General features: G+C 47.9%; 1 protein-coding gene across 4 annotated transcripts; it reads left to right on the top strand.

The window, feature by feature from the left end:
* Nucleotides 1-1,211: 1,211 nt before the first annotated feature.
* Nucleotides 1,212-20,722, top strand: TCEA2 (transcription elongation factor A2). Of its 4 annotated transcripts, none has more exons than XM_067308002.1 (10): nt 1,213-1,390; nt 4,657-4,719; nt 5,375-5,480; nt 6,973-7,060; nt 13,951-14,084; nt 15,634-15,690; nt 16,502-16,656; nt 17,004-17,150; nt 19,708-19,779; nt 20,406-20,722. In XM_067308002.1, the coding sequence occupies exons 1-10, from the start codon at nt 1,322-1,324 to the stop codon at nt 20,412-20,414; spliced, it is 900 nt and encodes a 299-aa protein (XP_067164103.1). In that variant the 5' UTR covers nt 1,213-1,321; the 3' UTR covers nt 20,415-20,722. The 4 variants fall into 4 exon arrangements, with proteins under 4 accessions (XP_067164102.1, XP_067164103.1, XP_013805927.1 ...); XM_067308003.1 differs by lacking the exon at nt 1,213-1,390 and adding exons at nt 2,202-2,507; nt 3,276-3,387 and having other exon boundaries at nt 19,708-20,722; XM_067308001.1 differs by having other exon boundaries at nt 1,212-1,390; nt 19,708-20,722.
* The last annotated feature ends 204 nt before the right edge of the window (nt 20,723-20,926 follow it).

The following is a 20,926-nucleotide window of genomic DNA, read 5'->3' as shown; positions in this document are numbered from 1 at the left end:
TGTAAGGGCCCTACAAGCAGTGGTGGACAGGAGATGGTATCCGGCACTCGCTGGGGCTGCAGCCTGTTTGCATTTCTTCTCCTTTTTCCTTAGACCTTCTCCTAAATACTGGTGCCAAGCGGCGTGTCCCATTCTGCTCGGCGAGGGCCGCGAAGCCGGCTGTGCAGAAGGCACTGAAACTCTCCCGCTGCCAGGAATCGGCTGGAGAGAGCACCGATCTTCTGCAGCAAGTCCCAGGAGCGGACACTGCACAGTGCCCGGGCGCTCCCCGGGTACGTGCCGTCCTCGCACAGTGTACGAGTGCCACCTACAGGGTGGCTCCGCGTCCCGGCCTTCGGACTGGCCTGAGCGCTACGAAACCATCGGCTTCGCAGGAAGGATGCCGGCGCTCCCGCGCTTCCCATGTCCATCCCGCCCAGCTGCCTGTTAACTTGTCCCACGTCCCTCAAGCTGCGCTGCACTGCCCCGAAGCTGGGTTTAACCAAGCAGCCGGGTGAACTGCGGGACCGAGGGTGGCCGGCTGTGGGATATTTGGCCGCAGGATTGATTTCTGCAGTGCTTGTGTTGCCCGTCAGCTGGAGCGGCTTTCCCAGCCCCGACGGCCGCCGCTCTGGGGGCCGCTGCGTGCGGCCTTGGGGCCCTCAGCTCTGCTTGCCCGGAGCAGCCGTGCTGGCTGGCCAGGTGCGTGGAGCAAGGCCCAGCGGTGGCGGGGCCGGGCCGGCTACCAAAAGCGGGGATCCACCCCCCTCGAGGCCGCACCGCGGTCTCTCCGAGGGGACGTGCCGGGGGCGTCCGGGACCCCCGTGGGGCGACGCGGGATTCCCACTGCCGCTTGTGGCCTGACCACGCCAGCCCGGACCTGGGGCGGGCTGAGGGATGGGGCTGAGCGAGTGTCGGGGTGGCTGTTCGACTTCTGCCGGCTCGGGGAGCCCTGAAAGGGAGCGGGGAGGAATATGGGCGCCGTGACGGGCCTAACGCCGCTCCTCCCGCCGTGCCCCCCCCCGCCGCCGCGCCTCAGCCGCCGGACTACAACTCCCACAATGCCCCGCGGAGAGGAAGGGCGGGGCCGCGCTGCCCGCTGGGAGCTGCAGTCCTGCCGCTCGGCGGGGCGCCGGGAAGAGGCGGGGCGGGCGCCCGGAGGACTACGAGTCCCATCGTGCCCCGCGCGCCGCCCGCCCGCCCTCCCGCTCGGACTGCGGTACCGGGGGCTGTGGGCACCGGGGAGCCGCCGCCAGCCGTTGCCGCCGCCGCCGCCCGCCTCCCCCCCCACCCCGCTCCCCCCTCTTCCCCGGGGATCCCAACCGCCGCGGGGAGCGGAGCGATGGGCGGGGAGGACGAGATCGTGCGCATCGCCAAGCGGCTGGACAAGATGGTGGCCAAGAAGAGCGCGGTGAGTCCCGGGGCGGGGGCAGCGGCCGGGGCCCCCTTTGTGGTGGGGGGGATCCCTTCTCCCAACCCTCCTTTCAACGCCCCCCGCCTTGTGGTGGGGCTCCCCCCTCAAAGCCCCCCCCTTTGTGGTGGGGGTCCCCTCCCCCAGCCCCTCCTCAACGCCCCCTCTTTTGGGGCGGGGATCCCCCCTCAACGCCCCCCCACACCCTTTGGAGTAGGGGTTCCCTCCCACAGCCCCCCCCCTCAAGGCCCCCCCTTTTGGGGCGGGGATCCCCTTCTCCAACGCCCCCCCCCTTTGGGGTGGGGGTCCCCTCCCCCACCTCCCCTCAACGCCCCCCCCTTTTGGGGCGGGGATCCCCTTCTCCAACGCCCCCCCCCTTTGGGGTGGGGGTCCCAGCCCCCTCTGAACGTCCCCCCATCCCCTTTGGGGTGGCCCCCCCCCATCACTGCTGTGGTGTGGGGAATCTCCCCCTTCCCTATTTCTGATCCAGTAGTGGAGGGGCCTCCTCTCTGGTGCTCCCCATCCCTCCTGCGATGATGTGGGATCCACCCTGTTTCCTTGCATCACCACTGTTGGGGGGCTCTGTCCATATCCCCCCCCTTATGGTGGGGCCCTCCATTTTGGTGGGACCCCTTCACCCCCCAGCCTAGCACCCCAGGGCTCTGCCTGCTCCCTGGCCTCCCCTTCCCTGCTGGCCTGTTTACCCTCCCAGGGGGGCACCCTCAATCCTCCTGCCCTGTCCATTTGGGAGCCCTCGGGAGGGGGATCCTTGTGCATCCCCCCAGCGCTGACCTGTGGCTCTTCGTGTTGTGCCCTCAAGGAAATCCAGTGCTTCTGTATTCACCTCCTGCAGCCCTGTCTCACGCAAGCACCACTTTTGCTCGCTGTCGGGTGGCCCTTGGAGTGTCAAGGATTGGCCTCACTGCTGTCTGACCACTGTGGTTCTCGCAGGGTGTATCGTAACCGGTGCGACTGTGTCCGTGGGGGTGGTGTGCAGGGGCAGAGCAGCCGGTAGCTCTCTGCCTAATGGGATGTGCCAGTTGGTGCTTGCATGATTCTGTTTGTACTTGTACAAGTGCCAAGGCAGCAAGCTAGGTGGCAAGAGATCGTGATGGAGGTAGGCTCTACATCTGTGCTTGGGTGGAGGGAATGGGCCTGTCGGGGTGGGGAGGGCTGTGGGAGAATGTGGGTGAGAAGGGGAAAGATTGGGGGAATGTGGTGTTTGGGCTGTGGGATGCTGGGTGTGCTTGTCTGGCTTCACGTGATCTTTTGGATCCTGGACTGGCGCTGTGGGCTGTGGTTGGGGGTGAGTGCTGGCTCTTTAGTAGCAGTCGTAACAATCCAGGAAAATGTTTGGTAAAAGCCTAGCAACTAGAACCCCCCTAAACATGCAGTACCCAACCACCCCACTTGTAGAGGGGCAGTCCTTCTGGAAAAGGAAATGTATACTCCAAACAAAACATCCCATTAGCACTCATCTTGGTGACTGATACTTTACCAAACAGTGTGTGTGAGGGAAAGTATTCAGAGATGGGAACAGAGACCCTTTCTACAACCTGATTCTGTTATCCTTACCGTTGACCTCAAAAACCATCTTGTCAAGCCTACAGAAAGCCCATCTTGCCGTCCCATAGCCTTCCCTTCGAGCAACACTCTGTGTTGAGGCTAAACTGCAACCTGTTCCCATTGACAGCAGGTTTTTGATGCCAGTGTTTAAACGGGAAAGAAGCAAGTTTGCTGAATTTACTGCCAGGCTTCATAGAGAAAGAGGCAGCTTCTTAAATGAGCTGTCTGCAATGCTTCCTGTTAGTTGGCGTTTTATATGGTACTGAACCATATACGTGTGTTTATTGTGTATCGTCTAATTTGCAAACTCTTCCTACAGGATGATTTCCTGGAGTACCTGCTTGTTGCTCTAATTTGTGTGGATCCCCATTTGTTGCCATTGCCCCAAGTGGCTCCATTTCTTACAACGGACACAGGAATCGGGCCATTTTGTATGTTCAGATTTGTTGTTTATATGTTTGGATTTAATGGACTCAGTCTGTGACTATTGGAGAAATTGAAGGTGTGAAACTTGCCTGGGTGGAAAGTCTCTCATTCTGGGTACAGTAGTGCATGGTTTGTGGTGGAGTGAATTACTTGTGCACACTGAAACCTTTGACTTTGCTTTGATCTGGCTTTCTCAGCCTCTGTCCTGCTGGCAGCTCTGTGGCTCTGGCAGCTGGATTGCTTCTTGTGGTGAGTCGGAAACAGCCTCTCTGCATAGGGAGGAAGGGATCTGAGGACAGACTCTGTCAGTGCAGGCTGCTTCGCATCTCTGCAATTATAGGCTCCGTAGGTCTTGTCCTGCAAATGGGCCTGGAGTGGTTAGTATTTTAAATGAGCTGTTAAATGCGAACACTAGAAGGCCTTGTTTGGCAGAAGGGGGATGGGAGGAAACTGCAGGCTGAGCGGAGACTGGCATATTCCAGGCTGTGGTCTGCTGAGAGCGCTGCTGAAAGCAGACGTTGCCAGTGCTTTGGTCGCTGCTGCTTGTCTCTGAGACTAACATTTTAAAAATATGTACAGGTTACCTAGTGAGATATTGTTTGGATCTGGGTTCTTGGATGCAGAGTTGGTGCATGGAAACTTCATGAGTTGATGGCTTTGCTGCTGGTATCAGTTCTTGTCTTGAGCGGAGTGATGTATCAGTCAATACAGCTGTAGGAAACAGCTACTTTAAGTTTTACACTGTAGAAAGAAGATGCCTGTAGCTCTGGCTCTGGGCAGTGGTTTTGAGCTTTAGGTGAGTGATTGTGAAGTTCTTGCGCCTCTGCTAAACTGTTTTTGCAAACTTATCAACATCAGTAATCTGGGCCCCCAAAATACTGAGTCTGATAGGATTATTCCTGCAAGGCAAGTGTTGTGCTGAGGAGACAGTTGTGATTCAAGGTGTATCTTTCAGATGTTACAAACATTTAGCTTTCCAGATAAGGGTAACGAGCTAGTGCAACAGTTGTGCCATATGCCAGCACAGATCTGTAGCACTCCCATGCCGTTTTGTTTTGCTTGTTCCAAGATCTCAGGTGCCTCCAGAAGTAAAGGATGTATTGTTTCAGTCTGAAACAACAATCCCAAGAGTAGCTGATTTCCTTGCTGATGTTTTAGGGAAGGTTTGTTGGGTTCTTTGCCCTCTGAATTCAACTTTCTTAATTTATGCCCAATCTGATATATTCCTTTACGAAAAGCGGAGGCACTTTCACTGTTGATTTTCTCCTCTGCAGGATGGTGCAATGGATTTACTGAAAGAACTCAAAAGTATGCCTATGACTCTGGATTTGCTTCAGGTGAGTTGCACAGCTGAAAACTCCATCTGGATGCACCAAAAATGTTGTTTAAATGAACTTAATGGGTTCCCTCTGACTTCTTGCCTCACTCAAAGCCTCAAAATAAACATTGCATCTAGAAAATAGTACTGAACTTTAAGCTTTGGACTCACAATTAAGTGGCTTTGGTGCCTTGGTAACTTTATGCACTCTTGATGAGGCAAGTGTGGGTAACTACTCAAATCCTTTTGTGGATTTCAAAAAGAGGAAAAAGCAGAATAAAGTAGCAAGCGTGAAGGGCCATCATTGGTGTGGTTGTTTAAGTCTTTGTAATGGTGATATTCAGGATGCTCTCTATGGGGAGGTGCGAATAGACTAACAATTCAGAGATTAAGATATGCATCCTGGATTTTTTTCCAAGCTGACCTTTAATTGTCACTTATAGGTGTGTAGAAGAGGTATTTGTGGGTGATTGAAAGTCAAGCTCATATGATCGGTTTGAGTAAGCCAAAGACTGTCATCTTGCTCTTCCAAAGCTGGAAGGAGATAATCATTCTGCAGGTCCCTGGATATTATACATCTTGGTCATTGCTTTGGCTTATGCTTATTTCTAATTTTGGTCAGTAACAAATAACTAGTCTGTTCCTGAATGATTCATTTGAATGTTCATTTGTAGTCCACCCGCATTGGGATGTCGGTAAATGCACTGAGAAAGCAGAGCACAGATGAAGAAGTGATATCGCTTGCCAAATCACTCATCAAGTCTTGGAAGAAACTTCTAGGTAAGAAAGTAAGCATGTTCCTGTCAGGTTCAACTTGCTAAGTAGCTGACTTCAGCTAGAGGCTGGGTTTCTCAAGAAAACATATCTATCGATCTAGACAGAATATTTTAGCAGGTCAGCTTTTTCAGATTGCACCCTCTGTCTTCAGAGTTTCATGTCCTACCATGCTTTCCTCTAGATTTAGTTCCTGTTGTCAACCTAACATCTAGCTTTTCCTGGAAAGTGTATTGAAAGCTTCAGGACTGTCTGAACATGTACCTGATCATATAATTAGTAATGTTAGCTGTAGAAACAGTATCTGTACTCTGAACCCTCCACCACATTTTTGTGTGTTGTACAGCATTAAAACAGTGTACGCTGTCAACCTTGTGTAACGGCTTGGAAAGAGAAATGCTGGAATGCATTTTGGATTATGACCTTATTTTAACACCTTTGTAGGCAAATTCACACTGACTTTTTCCTGCTGGGTAGGCTTTCATGGTGATGGACACTGATAAGCAGAAGCTTGTAATTCTGTTTGAAGAATCTTAATGCTGATATAGCACAAACTAACCAACCTCAAAATTACAGATAGCTTACAAATATGGTCTTCAGTGGTTACGTTTGTGTGGTAAAAAAGAATCATTGGCAGTGCTGAGATTGGAAGGGCAGCTATACCTGTGTCCTGCTAACGGGGCAAAGAATGTGTCTCCCAGTCTGTGCTACTGGCAAAGCACCCCAACATGAAATTCAAACATCCTTTATTTTTAAACTGATATCTTGGGTAGCTCTGTGTAAGTGAAAGAATAAGAACAAATATGACATGGTGTTTGTTTCAAGTGAAGTGAGCGGCTGGCTCTAATCTGCACCTCAGAACGCCCCATTTCTTGACAGAATAAATGAGTGTTAGAAGTGCTGTTTTCCTCTCCTGCCTGGGGCTGGCATTTCAACATTGCAGTTGATGCATATTGGCTCAGCTGGGTCAGTTCACCTCTTGGGCTGATCTTTTTCTACAGTAAAAATGAAACTTCTCTCCAGAAATGTGCTATTGGCTTTCAGCAGCACTTGGGAAACATGAGAAATTGTATTCCCAGGAGGGCTTGCCCTTACTGGCCCCTAAAATGTCGTTGGCATGAAATACTGCTTTAAAAGTGGTGCTTTGGAGAACTTGATCTAATCTGTACTCTGCAGCCAGGGTCTCTCACAAATAAACCTTTGTGATGAGGCATGTCTTGTGAGGAAGCTTATCTCCTAGGGAGGGAAGGTGATTGCTAGGTGGGGGAAACTTGTTTGAACTCCTTTCTACTCAGAGGCAAGTGAAAGGTCTGAAAGTGCGGAAGGCCCTAAAGGCCTTCTTTCTCCTTATTCTTTTCTGAGAATAACAACTTGCCTTAGGCCAACTCTGTTCGGTCTCTTGAAGACACTGTTTAATATATGCAAGGTTCTTGTGTAAAGACCAATTCTGAACCCGTTAGCATCCAAGTTTGCTTTTTCTCTTTCCTTTTGAATATAGATGCTTCTGAGGAGAAAAGTGAGGAGAAAAAGAAAAACCTGTCCTTGCCAACATCTTCCTCAAAGGAGACTAACTCAAGAGACCAAAGGTAATGCTTCCCTTTAGCCAAAGATGATACTCTTACATAATTTGAATTTTCTCATGGCATCTTGTGATAATTTTTAATTTTAAGTGTCTGAACCAGGAATTTGGCATACTCAAATGCCTGGTCAGAGACACCAGGAGTCTAGACTTCTTCAGTGACCATCTGTGTGGTGTTCTTAATAAAGAAAAACTGAACTGTAATGCAGAAATAAACGTCTACAAAATACAGTGGCTTTAGTGAGTTTTTTGCTTTTATTCATGACTTATTTCTTGTTTTTCCATTCTTGGTTTTGTGTTGATTTTTTTATTATTATTATTAATAAAACATTCCTCTGGGTATTTTGTGTTGCATTTTTATATTTTTGCTTATTTCTAACTTTGAACTCCTTTAGAATGAAGATTACTTTTGGTCTTTGCAGTCTCAAGTGATGGATGGGAGTGATATTCATACATCACTGTAGTAAAACTTTCATTTCTTTGTCCTCTTCTCAGCAAGTCCCAGCAGAAGTCCTCTTTTCACTCTGGACTGATGTCCACCCATCTAGCAGGTCTGCTGCATGCTTGCCCCTTGTCATGCATTGAATGTTGCATCCTGTTTCCACTGTCCGCAGCTACACTTGCTAAGCCGTGGAGTGGAAGCAGTGTGATTTAAGGGGAGGGGGCAAATGCAAGTTTAAAAAGCTTTGTCCTAGGCCCTTTCCGGAGGTGAGACTCTTCACAGTCTCCTGGGATCTGAGGCTGAGTATGTCATAGGTTTGACAGTTTCTGAAATTTGCTAGAGGTTTTAGAACATTAATACTATATCCCCTCTGGTTTGTAGACTCTGTCCTTGTTAGTCACCTCTCCTGTCAGTCCACCCATTTTTTTTGTTTGCTCGGACCTGTCTCGAGGCTTGACACTCTGGTGTGAGCCTTCTCACCCCTTGCAGCTCTGCAGAGGGCTGGTGATGGAGAAGGCTACTTATGCTGAGCTAGAGAACTTCAGTTTGTTACTTGCATCTGTGGCTCTCTCACCTTGCATAAAATATGAAAAATACATTTCCAACTAACTGTTGCATTGAATGTATCAAGAAGACCTCACGGCCAGAATTCAGCTTTGTAGTAATGCAGCACAACCCTGGAGCTAGGGCAGTCTAGTTCTGTGTGTGTGACACAGTGCCAGGCTGGTGTGTGACAGTCTTCACTGGGGTAAGAGCAGTAGGATGGAGTCTCCTAGCTGCTGCTTCCTTTTGTGCTGTTGAAAAGAGACAAGGGTCTGAGGCTGAAGAGCAGTCAATGATAGCTGAGAAGGGTTTGCTTATAAGCTGAGGGAATTGTCCTGACCACTGTCACCTGGCTTGTGATGCTAACACCTTCTCTATATGACAGGTATCTGATCCTTACAGTCTAAAATGCGGACTAATACTCCCTTCCTGAGAGTGTGAACACAGGAAGGAGCTGCAGTAGGACTGATAAGGGTAGAACGGAGCCAGTGACGGGGGTAAGAGCCTTTGTGCATGCCCTTACTGGTAAAGGGGAGGCAGCTTTCCCTGCAGGGTAAGGGCAGAAACCTGAGCGGAAGTATTTGTCTGCTGTTCCTGATGGGGAAGGGAGAAGGCAATTTCCTCCTGAAGCTCACACGAAGGAGGAGTTTGTTGCCTTGCACTTACTGCCTGCTCTCACCAGTAGTAAATGCCTCTGAGTTCATGCTGAGTTTACCTTAAAGCTGTTTGTACATCCATGCCAATGATCATGCTTGGTTGTAAAGGAAGGGGTAAGTATTACAAATGTGGCTGATGCTGCTCAAGCCAGGAAGCAGTATTGCAGTTCAAGGAAAAGGGGAAGCCTCTGATTTAATCTTTGGAAGATGTACCTCAGGGAATGCCAAGCCTAGAGGGAAGGAAGCGTGATACATATCCCTGTGTGGTGGTCGACATTCATGAGTGAAACTAGCTGGATTTGCTTGCACATCTGATTTGATGGCTCAGGCCTGTAGTAATTTCATTCAAAATAGCATGCTGCCCGTAGGTATGGGGCAACCCCCCCACTCTTTCATTTCCCTGCTTTAGTAGACACTTTCCATGGTGTAGTGGAGCTTTCTGGCTTGTGCTGCTAACCTCCACTGTGCCTTGAGGATATGCCGCAGTTACTGTTCCCCCCCACCCCCACCTTGATGCTTTCTACATGTATTCAGCCTCCAATATCTTCTAAATGACAAAATGTGTCCTTGGTTTTCTAGGAGAAACAGAAACAAAGGGATTAGTTTAGCACAGATCCAGAGGAGCAGGGTAGCTCCTGGTGTCAGTCTGTTGAACCAGGCTCTCTTTGCAAAGACAAGACTGCTTATTCCCTAGTGGTGCAAAATAAGCTACTAATCTGCCTTGACAAAAAATAATTTATTAGCAGCAAAGAGTCTTTGGCTTTGCTCTCTAAAGCACAGGCTGTGATGAAGGGAGTCTGATTCATTGCTTGGTGCCTGATTGCCAGTTCAGCTGAGGCTGCTATCAAGGCCTGAAAGAGATCAGTTTGTATTCAGATATTTCAGCCTCTTACTCTGATAGATTTTGGCTGGGGCTTCCTCTTCTGTCAGGAAGAAATATTTGAACAGCTCTTGGCCTGAAACTTGTCTTGCTCTCCGGAGCACAGATGTAGAAATTCTTGCGTAGCGACTAGAGAACTAACACTGCTAGACCTGAAGGCTTCTAGCCAGCCAGTGTAGAGCTGGCACCTGTAAAGTTATATCCTGTGTTACTGTAATCCAAAGCATATTCTGGTGTGCTGTAGTACTGTAGAGCATTAGCCTAGTACCTTTTAGTGGGCTGTGTCTAATGTTTCTCTCTCTCTGGCAGTGTGAGCTTTCTCTTTTCCAGGATTCTCTTAAGCCTTTATTAGGAGTTTTTGGATTTGTGGCCTGAATTCAGCTCTTCTGCCAGTTTCTCTTCCAGTGCAGCCCTGAGTTCTGCTTGTGGTCCTTGGCTGTTGCTTTGCCACTGTTTTCTTCTAGCATTTTTTTTTTTTAATGTATAAGCTTTTGTTGTCCAGATGGACTTACAAGCTCCTTCTCTTGTTTATCAGGAACAGCATGAACCACAAGGATTTCCTGAAATAAGTCTTCTAGGTGTGTTTGAGGTCTATTTTCCAACTATTCTAATTATAAACTTCTAAAGCCTAATAAATAACTTTCTATACAGTCTTTGGAATGGCTGAAGTCTGTTTCATTTAATTCATGAGTGATCAGTTGTCATCTCAGTGTCTTATAGGGCTCAAATGGAAGGCATGAGGAGATGATTTAACTTGCCTGTGGTTTAATGCTTCAGTCATCTTTTATTCTGCTTTGACTCACCAATCAGGCAACTGTTTTACAGTATTTTGGGGTACCTTGAGCAATAAGATTCCTGGAGCAGACTCCAGGGACTTCTCTTTAGAAATGGGCAAGAAACAGCTTTCCTGTTCAGTGGAAATTTGAGATTTCAAAGCGTTTCCTGTCTTGTAGCTGGACGAAGCCAGGCATGTCGGAGTATTTTTAGTTATTTCAAAATGGCCATTGGCTTAGTGATTAGGGCACTTGGGTGGGACAGGGACTTCTGAGTTCAAATGCCTACCTTGCCTTATTCAGGTCTCTGACTAATTTCTTCCATTCTGTGTGAGTGTTTGAGCTGCTGGGCTGCTGCCTCTTCTGGAGTGAATCTTTCTCACTTCTAAACTTGCATCTCTCTGCTGATGGGAGAAGGGCTTTGAAACTTTGCCTCACCAAACCCCTTCAAGCAGAAGTTCCTCAGTTTTCTTCAGGCTCTTTAAAGATGCTTATTTGAGGCCCCATGTGTGTAGGTGAATATTTCTTTACTCATCACCTAATAGAAATGGGAAACCTATCTATCTTGTCTAGGTTTTTTTCCCTCCCTCCAGGATATAAACATCCAAATATCTAAGTCAATTGCACTCGTGGATAGAACCTTTTTGAAAATCAAATTTTACCTGTGTAAATATTAGTTTAAAAGCCTGGCTTTAAATGTTGATGCTTGATCGTGGCTTTATTTCCTGCATGTTAGGATGCTGGTCAACTGTGTGCTTTTTTACATTAACTGTCACAAATAAGATGTGATGAAGGTCACTGATGGGAGTTTACAGGTAGTATTTTGCTCTGGGAGACCTTAGTTTTACCATTGCTTGCAAAATGAGACAGAGAACTTAGGAAGTTAAAAGAGCTCTCAAGAAGGCATCATCTGCCACCCCCTTCCTAGGACATCATAAACTCTGTCCAAGCTGTTCCTGACAGATCTTTCTCTAAGCTGCTCTTTAAAAACCCTAAAAAAACCCTTGGAATAAGACATTTCTATAGCTTTGACAGTCTCTCCCAATTCATAACGCTCCTTTGCAATTTGAAACCTATTCTCAACCAAAATCTGTCTTGCTTCAGGTTAAGGCTGTTACTTCATGTTCTGTCTTCAAATATGGAGGATGTTTTCCTACCATCCTCCTTTGCAACAACTTTGTAAGTATTTCAAGACTCGTGTCTTCATAGTCTTCTCTGCTCTAAACCACTCCCAATTCTTTCAGCCTTTTCTTTTGTGCTGGGTCGTGTTTTTTAGGCTTTTTGCCTTTGTCCTTTGGAAAGTCTCATTTTTCCAAACTATTTTGTACAAGAAAAATGTTAGCCTTGATTTTTAGAAGAGTTTTCCTGAGTTGTCTGTGATTTGCCGTATATACCCCCACTGTGCACTATAAAGCGTCTGTAACCTCTGCATAGCTTCTTAGGTACGGGAGTGCTGGTAGCGATTTGTACATCCAAACAGGAGATGCTCACCATCTAATTGGTTATTTGCAAGCTAAGTTGTTTCTTATTTTTTATTATATGTGCAGTGTAAATCCCACTGAATGTTTTTAGTTGTTTGGACACCTTGCTAAATTTGTTCCTTAACAGCTGCATGCAATGCTGACTAGTAGAACTAGCTGGTAACTAAAGTCTTTTTATTCATCCACTGATCAAAGGGAAACACAGTAAACTCACAGTATAATTCATCTATTTCAACTGAGCAAAAAAATCATCTTCCAGCTATGGTTTGACCTGAACAGTTGTGCTGGATGTGCATTGGCGGATGATTCTGAAAAGGGGCACGGCGAGGTTTTGAACTGTGAAAGTCCCATAGTCCTAACGATGGTCTAAGAGCTTTGAGGAACTACAGAGCCAGACTGGATTTGAACTTAACAGTAGCAAAGTGTCCCAGGATCAGTCCCCGAGGTTGTCCGGCTCAGTTCATACAGCAGCAGCTTCACTAGGCTTCCAGCGTAACACTGCTCTTCTGTGGGATAACTAATCCCTTCCAGGACAGTATAGTGGTGGTTCCTGTTCATGAGAGTTTTATTTTCAATGACAATAAAAACTGGCAGTAGCGTCCCAGCTTGATGGTAATTGTCAAGCCACTTGGGTCTTCAAGGAGACATTTCCAGTATGGCACGGGTGAAATATCATGGGTTTCTCTATTTTTTCCTTTTTGTCTGTTATTGCATTAATGTTACCCAGACACTGGCAATAAATGCTGTGCATTTTGTGGCCCAAACACCAAAGCCAGAGCAACCTCTGCTGAAAAGTTTGCTGTTTTGCTGCCTAGATTTAAGAGCTCTATAAAATCATCTGGGAATCATAATAGGCCAAATTTTTCATCTGCAATATTTGTGAGGCTAACTAACTCTCTGTGCAGATGTTAGGCTTTATAGGCAAGATGTCTCAATGCCGTAGTTGTACACCGAGCTGAACTGCCCTGTGAAGTTACTCCTCTGGCATGCGGATCTCACAGTGGTACGTGCAAGCTGAGCCCATGCGGTGCTTCAGCTTGCCTGCATCGTGCGGTAATTGTGCATGCAGGTCTGGGCTGTGATTATGGGCCTTTTGGCTGGCTCCCCCTGGCAAATGGCCTGACTGACGCACAGTCACAACAGACAGATGTTTATGTTCCCTGGCCTGTGCCCACAATTGCTTGCAGGTGGAAAATGAAGTTCTTTTTGCAAGTGAAGCACTATTTATTTGTCCTCTGTCAGCCTGGCACCTGTGTGAACTGCGTGTGGTCATGCAGGGATGCTCTTCTGTGAGATGAGTAATCAAAAGTCTTGTCCAGAGCTATAGGGAAAATAAAAGACCCTCTGATGTGTTATGCTGTGTTTTTAAAAATACCAGAGCTGAAGGAGCCATTTTCTTTCTTTTTCTTAGCATGGAAGCTGCAGGACTGGTTCTTTACAGCTCCTTTTTCTGGAGGGGTTCGTGTAGCATTCTCTGATTTGTGCCCAGCAGGCAGCGTGCTGCACGCCTTGTCAGCTATAGAGAGCTGGAGTGCTTTTTTGTTTAACTGTTCTTCTTCCCCACTGCTGACATCTCGGTAGTGAAGGATGTGAGTTGAGAACCAGCTCAGCACCTGCTGAGATTAACCCTAGTGGTGTCTTCTGCTCCCTTTCTTCGGAGAGTGGTTAAGGATGGAGAATATATTTATCATATCTTGGGGGGTCTCAGTGTTCTGTGAAGTAGGAGAGAAATGGCAAACCATGTATCTGCGCGCTATGATACCAGACCAAGCGAGCGTTGGTGGTCACAGGAAGTTCTGAGCCTGTCTGAGTTACTGACAATGTCCAACGGCTTCATAATATTTTCGGCTGATGTCCAGTGGTCCAGTAGTTGTGATGTGGTTAGCAGGTCTGCTTAATGGATTAAAACATTAGAGTCCACAGGAGAGCTCGTGTCTGGACTGATGATGTTGACTGCTGTACTGTGCTGTATGCTGATTTGGGGCATGTATCTTTGCACTGTTTTCCTCTGACTGGTTTTGTATTATAATTAACAGGGTGCTTGGCCACATGCCTGCTGATCCCTTCACTGCTCTCAGTGGCCTGAACTGAGACATTCTGACAGGTGAAGTTTCTCTTTTAGCTCCAACAAAAGGCAGGAGCCTCCGAAGACTCCGACCACCCCCAAAATCACCACCTTCCCTCCAGCACCCGTCACCTGCGATGCTGTCCGCAACAAATGCAGAGAAATGTTGACAACTGCTCTACAGGCTGATGGTAAGTAATGGAGGAAACCTTGTGTTGTCTAATGTGCTTCACAGCTCCTGGTGCATCCTGACAGAGAGATCTCCGCATGTAGGTCAGTGCCAAATTAGGCTCCTCTCAGATATGCTCCTCTGGAGCAGCCTCATTGAAGGATTACTGCCATCTAGCTCAGTCCAGCTGCTGGTCACCCCTTTGTTAGGTTTGCTGGCATTGCAGCATTTCCAGACACCTCCATATGAACCTGACTTGAGCTGGGTCCATGGCAATGTGTCAGGCTATGGCTGTTAGGAGTTGTATGTGCAAACAGGAGTGCTCTGCTCTGTTAGCTAAGCCAAGAGGTTTGGTGGAGTTGCCTTTTCAGTACAAAGCAGGAATCATAAGATCAGAAGTTCGATCTGCAGGTGTGCAGATATTTTCCTCCCTTTCTCGGTCTCAGTCTTGTCTGATTGCTGTATAGTGAAGCTGACATCTCTACTTCCCCTTGGGGCACAAAATGAAGCTGTAATTTAATATATGGGATTTTGTCAGTAATAGAGTTTATGCCAGTCCTGTTCTGCACTTGAGACTCCTCTGTCCATGCAGACCGGAGCCCCTCAAAGACTGTGGTCCTCTGTGGACTGGGCTGGAATTCGTCCCTCCTCACTCAGGTTGTACCATCTGAAATCAGATGCAACTGCAGGTGCTCAGCATCTCTGAAAGCCACATCTTAAATACCTCAAAATACCTCACATGCTTGTATCCAAATTGCAGGTACCTTTGGAAAATTGGGGCTTGTCTAAGCACTGCAGAGCTATATTAATTTGGAGCCAAGGAATGTAGACGACAGATAGAGAGGTTCAGGAAGTCATCATTTCTAGCCTTCCTGTGTATGTGTATATATATGTTGCATTACATACTTTGTGTAACTCTTAGCAAAACCCTTGCTATACGGAGCCTGTGAAATAGTCTCCTCAACTCTGTTGCTCTGCTTAGCTTAGCCCTGCTCTGCTCTACCTGCCCCTGCTTTATGATATGGGTTAACATAACCAGTGTCCAAACTCCTACAGTTACTGTGCTCTGTATCATGCTGTTTAATTGACAAGAAGAGGTGTGTGAAAGAAAAGGTAAGGTGAGATGGAGCACTGAGCTGAGAAGAGAAATGAAGGCTCGACTCCAACACTACATATTTTCAGGCCTTATCAGTTTGTTGATCTGAGTGGAGCTACTGCTCATTGACACCAGTGTCTGCTGAGAATCAATTTCTGGCAGTATGTGCTTGACTTCAGCTATACCAGGACTATACTGGATATTGGAAAACTGTATTTATCGGGAGCCAGGTTCTTGTTGGCTTTGGTCCAGTGCAGTCTATCTAGCAGAGAGGCAGAGGGCATAAACTGGCTGGATTTGTCTATTTTTATCACTGCTCTTTTCAAAAGAGTCAAAGGATACCTAGAGCAAAGGCCAAGATGCCATTTGATGTCAGGAGCACGTAAATCAAAATAACAAACTACCTAGATTTGTATCTCAGAAATATGGTTGCCTGGTTGGAAGTAATTGACCTCATGTTCCTCTTGTCTTACAGATGACTATGTTGCCATTGGCGCTGACTGTGAGCACATAGCAGCCCAGATCGAAGAATATATCCTTACTATATGGGGCTTTCTCAAGGGCCTGCGTGAGTGGAACCTCCAGGCCATGAAATTAATGAGCTCAGAGGAAAAATGGGACACTCTGCTTTCCTTGTATGAATGTTGTGGTGCAACTCTGCTTGTCGGGGCTCTGGGTCGGGTTCCAGCTCTGCTTGGCTGAGTCCTGAATCACTAAGGAAACACCAGTGTGGTCTTGGGAGCTCAGGGCTGACCCCCTGCTGGTGTGACTGACACAGTTATTTCCTCCCTGTTCGCACCATAATGGACTTTCAAGCCTCAATTTCTCCATCCTGCCAAAATGCTATTTCCTGCTCCCAGCTCTGCTTCCAGGTACATGCAACTTCCCTATGCCTCCCTACTGAGGAGAGTATGCTGACATGGGGCAAAAGCAATGGGGAAGATGGAGCAGTGAGGAGCAAGTTGCATGTAGATTTGAGATAAGCCGGGAGATTGCTTGGTATGGGAGCTATGGGATGGGAGGTGCAGCTGGATTCTGTTAGTGGAGGGTCATGTGGCTGCCTTGCTGAGAAAAAGATCAGGTAGAGGAACCCGAACGTAACTGAAAGTAAAGATTATTTCCAGCACAGGGAAAAGCCCAGAAGGATTGAAAGCCCCTGGACTCTGGGACTGCATAAACCTGTTCTCAAATCCAGTGTTAACCTCCTAGAACAGACACTGTCTTTGGATCCCAGCACCCTCCTCTGTGTCCTGGCAGCAGTAACACTCCCTGCTGTAAGTGAATGGTGTTGAAAGTGCTTGGAGTTCTCTGGGTTGATTGCAAGCTCCTTGACTGCCATGCACGCATATACCAAGATATCAAGAACACTGACATGAAGTACAAAAACCGAGTGAGGAGCCGCATCTCGAATCTGAAGGACTCCAAAAATCCTGAGCTGAAAAAGAACGTGCTGTGTGGGGCAATTACCCCTGAGCAGATCGCGGTGATGACCTCAGAGGTGAGGAAGCCAGAGCAGGGTTCGTTTCTTGCAGGGGCTGTGTCATATGGATTAGCTTGAAGCCAGAAGTTGATCTGCTGACAGGGCTGCACATCTCTTGAGGTGCAGCTCAGCAGCTGCTGCCAGAGTGCATGGGGAGGAAGTTAGCAATGGGATTTTCAATGTGGAGAGTAGTCTTTTGGGACTTTAGATCATGGAAGGGGGCTAGATATCAACCAATAACCAGAAACGAAAGGCTTTCTGGCTTATTACCTATCCGTTAAGCCATCCTGCCCTGTTGTTTCTTTCCCCTGCAGTGGGTGTGGTGGTAAAACTGCACAGATGTGATTTTATTGCTTTTTTGAAAGGAAATGGCCAGTAACGAGCTGAAAGAAATCAGGAAAGCCATGACGAAAGAAGCAATCCGGGAGCATCAGATGGCCAAGACGGGAGGGACGCAGACTGACCTCTTCACCTGTGGGAAATGCAAGAAGAAGAACTGCACCTACACTCAGGTTAGTCTTCTGGCTCCTACAGCCCCCACACCACTGACCTCTGCACAGGACATGATCTGTCGTGGTCCTGAGCTCCTACTGCTGTGTGTCAGGCCCTGCAGCATGGGACAAATTTTGCCACCGATGGGGAGAAGCTTTTTGCACATTCAGGCTTTCTAAAACATGGTGTTGATGATTTTGTACACATCTCTCCCTTGAAGCTTACAGAAATTATTTTGCCCATTTGTGCAAATGCTGATTTGCATCTGGAAGAGCAGGAGTTATGCATCACCAGCCAGCAAGGAAGCTTTCAGGAGTTTATATGTGGTGGTGCTGCTTGCTGAGCAGCTTGAGAGAGCTTCGCACTGAAAGCAGGTGCTGGGAAGATCTTAGAGAAGTGTAGATTCGGGAAAGAAAGAGGAGTAGGTAATGCAGAGAAGAGAGACTGCAGAGACCAAGGCAGGCACGTCGGTGGTATTAAAAGTGCGAATTAAGAATGTAGACAAGCTGCAGCTGGACAAATCCTGACTTATTTAAAATCAAACAACATATAACAGATGGAACATTATAATAAAGAATGAACAAAGCCATAGTGTGAGCAGTCAGAGGGCACTTGTTCTCCTTGATGGACAGCTACTAGAAACCTCATGCATTGCCAGTGCTTTTTGGTTCCCGTGTCCACTCCAGGCATCTGGAGATAAATGTGCCTTTGCTCTGAGTCAGATTTTTAGAATGTGTAGATACCCCGAAATGCAACAGCAACCACACTTTTGCTCTGCTACATTTGCTGAGTGGGTACATACAAACTGTGTGTGCAAGCGCTGAGTGAAATCCCTTAACGTGCTTGGTTGTAACGTGCAAGAACAGATGTGAGCCAGGCAGCTGACCAGGGGTTTTCCTTTGGCTGAGCAGCAGTCTCGCATCCCAAAGGCTGGCTCAGGCGAGAGGCCTCGCTCTGCGAGCACGTCCCAGTAAGTCAGCCAGAAGTACTGACTGAACCGTCTGTCTCGGTTGCATCAGCTGCCTGTGGGACCCTAGCTTCCCTTGAAGTGGACTGGAGTCTGACCGCCTCGTATTGGAGCAGGTCAGGACAGGATCTTCTAAATGTAAATATCAAAAAGTTTTCTGTATTTTTGTTAGTTTTCCAATGAAAAGACAGTCACCAAATGTTGTCTGGTGACTGAGATGTTCTAACTTTCAAGTAGATGAACTGATGTTTATGAAAACATTCAGAGCTAAGCAGTAACATTGAGTGAGAATTACAGAATTTAGCTATCCAGCATGCTTGCAAAACATGCTTAATTTGCATCCTGCAAATACTGTGACTCTGCACATTTGGTAATTACATACATAGATCACCATAATTACCCCTCAGCATAGTTCTGCTGCCTGATTTATGCAGGGAGTGCCAGTATTTTCAGTGTAAACCCGCTGCCTTGTAGTATTTAAATGCCATGAAAATCTGATTTTTAGCAATGTGTGTCTGGCAAGAGCCGATCAGAGGCAGCAGTCACATCTGGGTTAAATATCAGAGCTCCTTAATGACTCAAACACAAAACAGACTAGAAATGTGCAGAACCTGGTAACCCAGACTGAGTTCCTGTGAGGCTGGGATGTAGGACTGGTATGTGGAAGGGAATGGCTTGAGTGCTTTTTTACACGTTGCTGTTGGAACACGTGCTTGATGGGCTGAGAGTTTTGTAGTTTCAGAGCTGACTGCATCCAGTCCCTGGGAATAGTGTGGAGAGGGACCAGCTGTGGGTATGTGCACCTCCAGAGCTACCCCAAGGAACGGGCAGCAAAAGGGGTGAGGAGGGACCGCTCTGCTGCTCCAGCGCCCATCACTCAGGGGGTGTCAGGCTAGAGAGGGGTCCTTAGATGGAGTCTCCTTGAATAGCAGCCACTGAACACTGGTGGCACCATCTGCTTGCTGCTGCCATTGTCACAACCAGAAAGGACAGGCTGTCTTCTGAGCAGACTAACCCTGTGTGAGCTGGAGCTGGTCTGGTGCTCGTGGAAGGCTCTGGAGTAGGCAAGGGGATCTCTTGCAGCAGTGTAATTTCCTTGGGGTGCTCCTGGCGTGGGGAGCAATTTCTCTGCTGTAGGTGGATGTGCAGATGCCGCTCGTGTGTACATTTTTGTGCCTGGTGAGGTAGCCCTCCAGTCCCTAACCGTGGCCTTTCGGTACTGGAAAGTTGGGCTGCTCTAGTGTGTACCCACTGGTCACTGGGCGTGCTGGCAGGCAGCTGTTGATGGCAGTTATCTAATATGTTGTTCATGCTTAAATGATCTAAACAAACATTTTCAATAGAACGTGAAGCCTGGCTTAGCTACGGAATTGGAAAGTCTCCTAGGAGTGTGAGACCATATATATATAGGTGTATATTTGTGTGTAAAACAATAATCAGATTCATTTTACATGTAGGCTCCTTTTGCCCTCCCAGGCCTTGGTTGCTCAATGATTTCTGACAGTGACCAGATGGCCAGCAAGGATCCCTGGTGGCTAAATGCACAAGGAGCTCCCGCCATGAGGCCACGTGTGATGCTTAGCTCTCATTTCCCTTGTGTCCTCCTGCAGGTGCAGACCCGCAGCTCTGATGAGCCCATGACCACCTTCGTCGTGTGCAACGAGTGTGGGAATCGCTGGAAGGTAGCACACCAAGGATATTACTGGCACTGAGGGGTGTTAGGGTAGCTGCACCCACGACACTGCAGATGCTTAGCTGCTGTCCTCAGAGGTGCTTGCCAAACACTGACTGGCTCTAGCAAGTGATCTTTCCTCCCAGCACAGAGGCAAGAGCTCCTGGGTTCATCCCATCTCTGCAGACCAGCTGGGGTCATGTCTCACTTTCTCATTCCCTGTCTCCCTCCTCACATCCCCTGTTCTGTCATGACCAACTTCACAGTGCTTTCCATGCTCCCTGTGCCCCTCCAAGAGATGGTGGTGATGACAACATTTAGGATTTTAAAACTGCTCTTTTATGCTGTGCGCAGAACTCGGATGTGAGCAGAAATCTCACTACCCGTTAATGGTGAGCAGAAAAGGCACCACTACAAAGTGCCAGCGCCACAGCTGAGAGATTCAAAGGGGAGCTCCGTTTAGCCCCTGCTCCAGGGGCCGAGCCCTGCCTCTGCAAAGTCCCCAAGCCCTTGCCAGCTTGAGAAACAAGATCATCACCTGGATCCCTATCTTCTCCTAGGCGACAAGCGCATGAGCTGCAACTCCCCTTGGCAGTGAGGTTTTCTAATCGGGGTTTAAACTCCCTTCTCTTGCAGTTCTGCTGATATGTGCCATGGCCCAAGAGCGGCAGCCAAACGCAGATCAGAACGCAACCTCCATACTCCAGCTCCCACGGCAATTGTGTATTGTATCCCAAGTGAGTTTGCATTGTGTCACGCACTGAGAGCGCAGCCGCAGGGAGGCCTGCCTCTCTGCTTGGGCCTAAGTGGAGAGCCACAGTTGTGGGTTGGCAGTTTAGCAGGAGAGCTCACTAAACACACTTAGTCGTTATTTTCTCATCTAAGCGAGTATGGTAATTTTTTCTTCAAAACTAATATTAAACATTTTTGTCAGTTTCTGACTTTTATTTGAACTGTGTGCGTACAGCACTTTGCATTTGCGACACATGAGAGCTTGATGGACAGTCAATGTCCAGATGGATGAGAACTGGACAGTGCTTGGACCACCAGATGGCAAGAAGCTGCTTGTAGGTATACCCTCAGCGCATGAAGGCTTGCTTTTAACCAACTCATGAGCCTCAAAACACTTGGCCAAATCCTGGAGTGGCTGGGTGGGC

The sequence above is a fragment of the Apteryx mantelli genome, chromosome 18, assembly GCF_036417845.1.
Source record: "Apteryx mantelli isolate bAptMan1 chromosome 18, bAptMan1.hap1, whole genome shotgun sequence".
Classification (NCBI taxonomy): Eukaryota; Metazoa; Chordata; class Aves; order Apterygiformes; family Apterygidae; genus Apteryx; species Apteryx mantelli.
The sequence above is the reverse complement of the archived record's forward strand: the minus strand, read 5'-3'. Positions and strand labels throughout refer to the sequence as shown.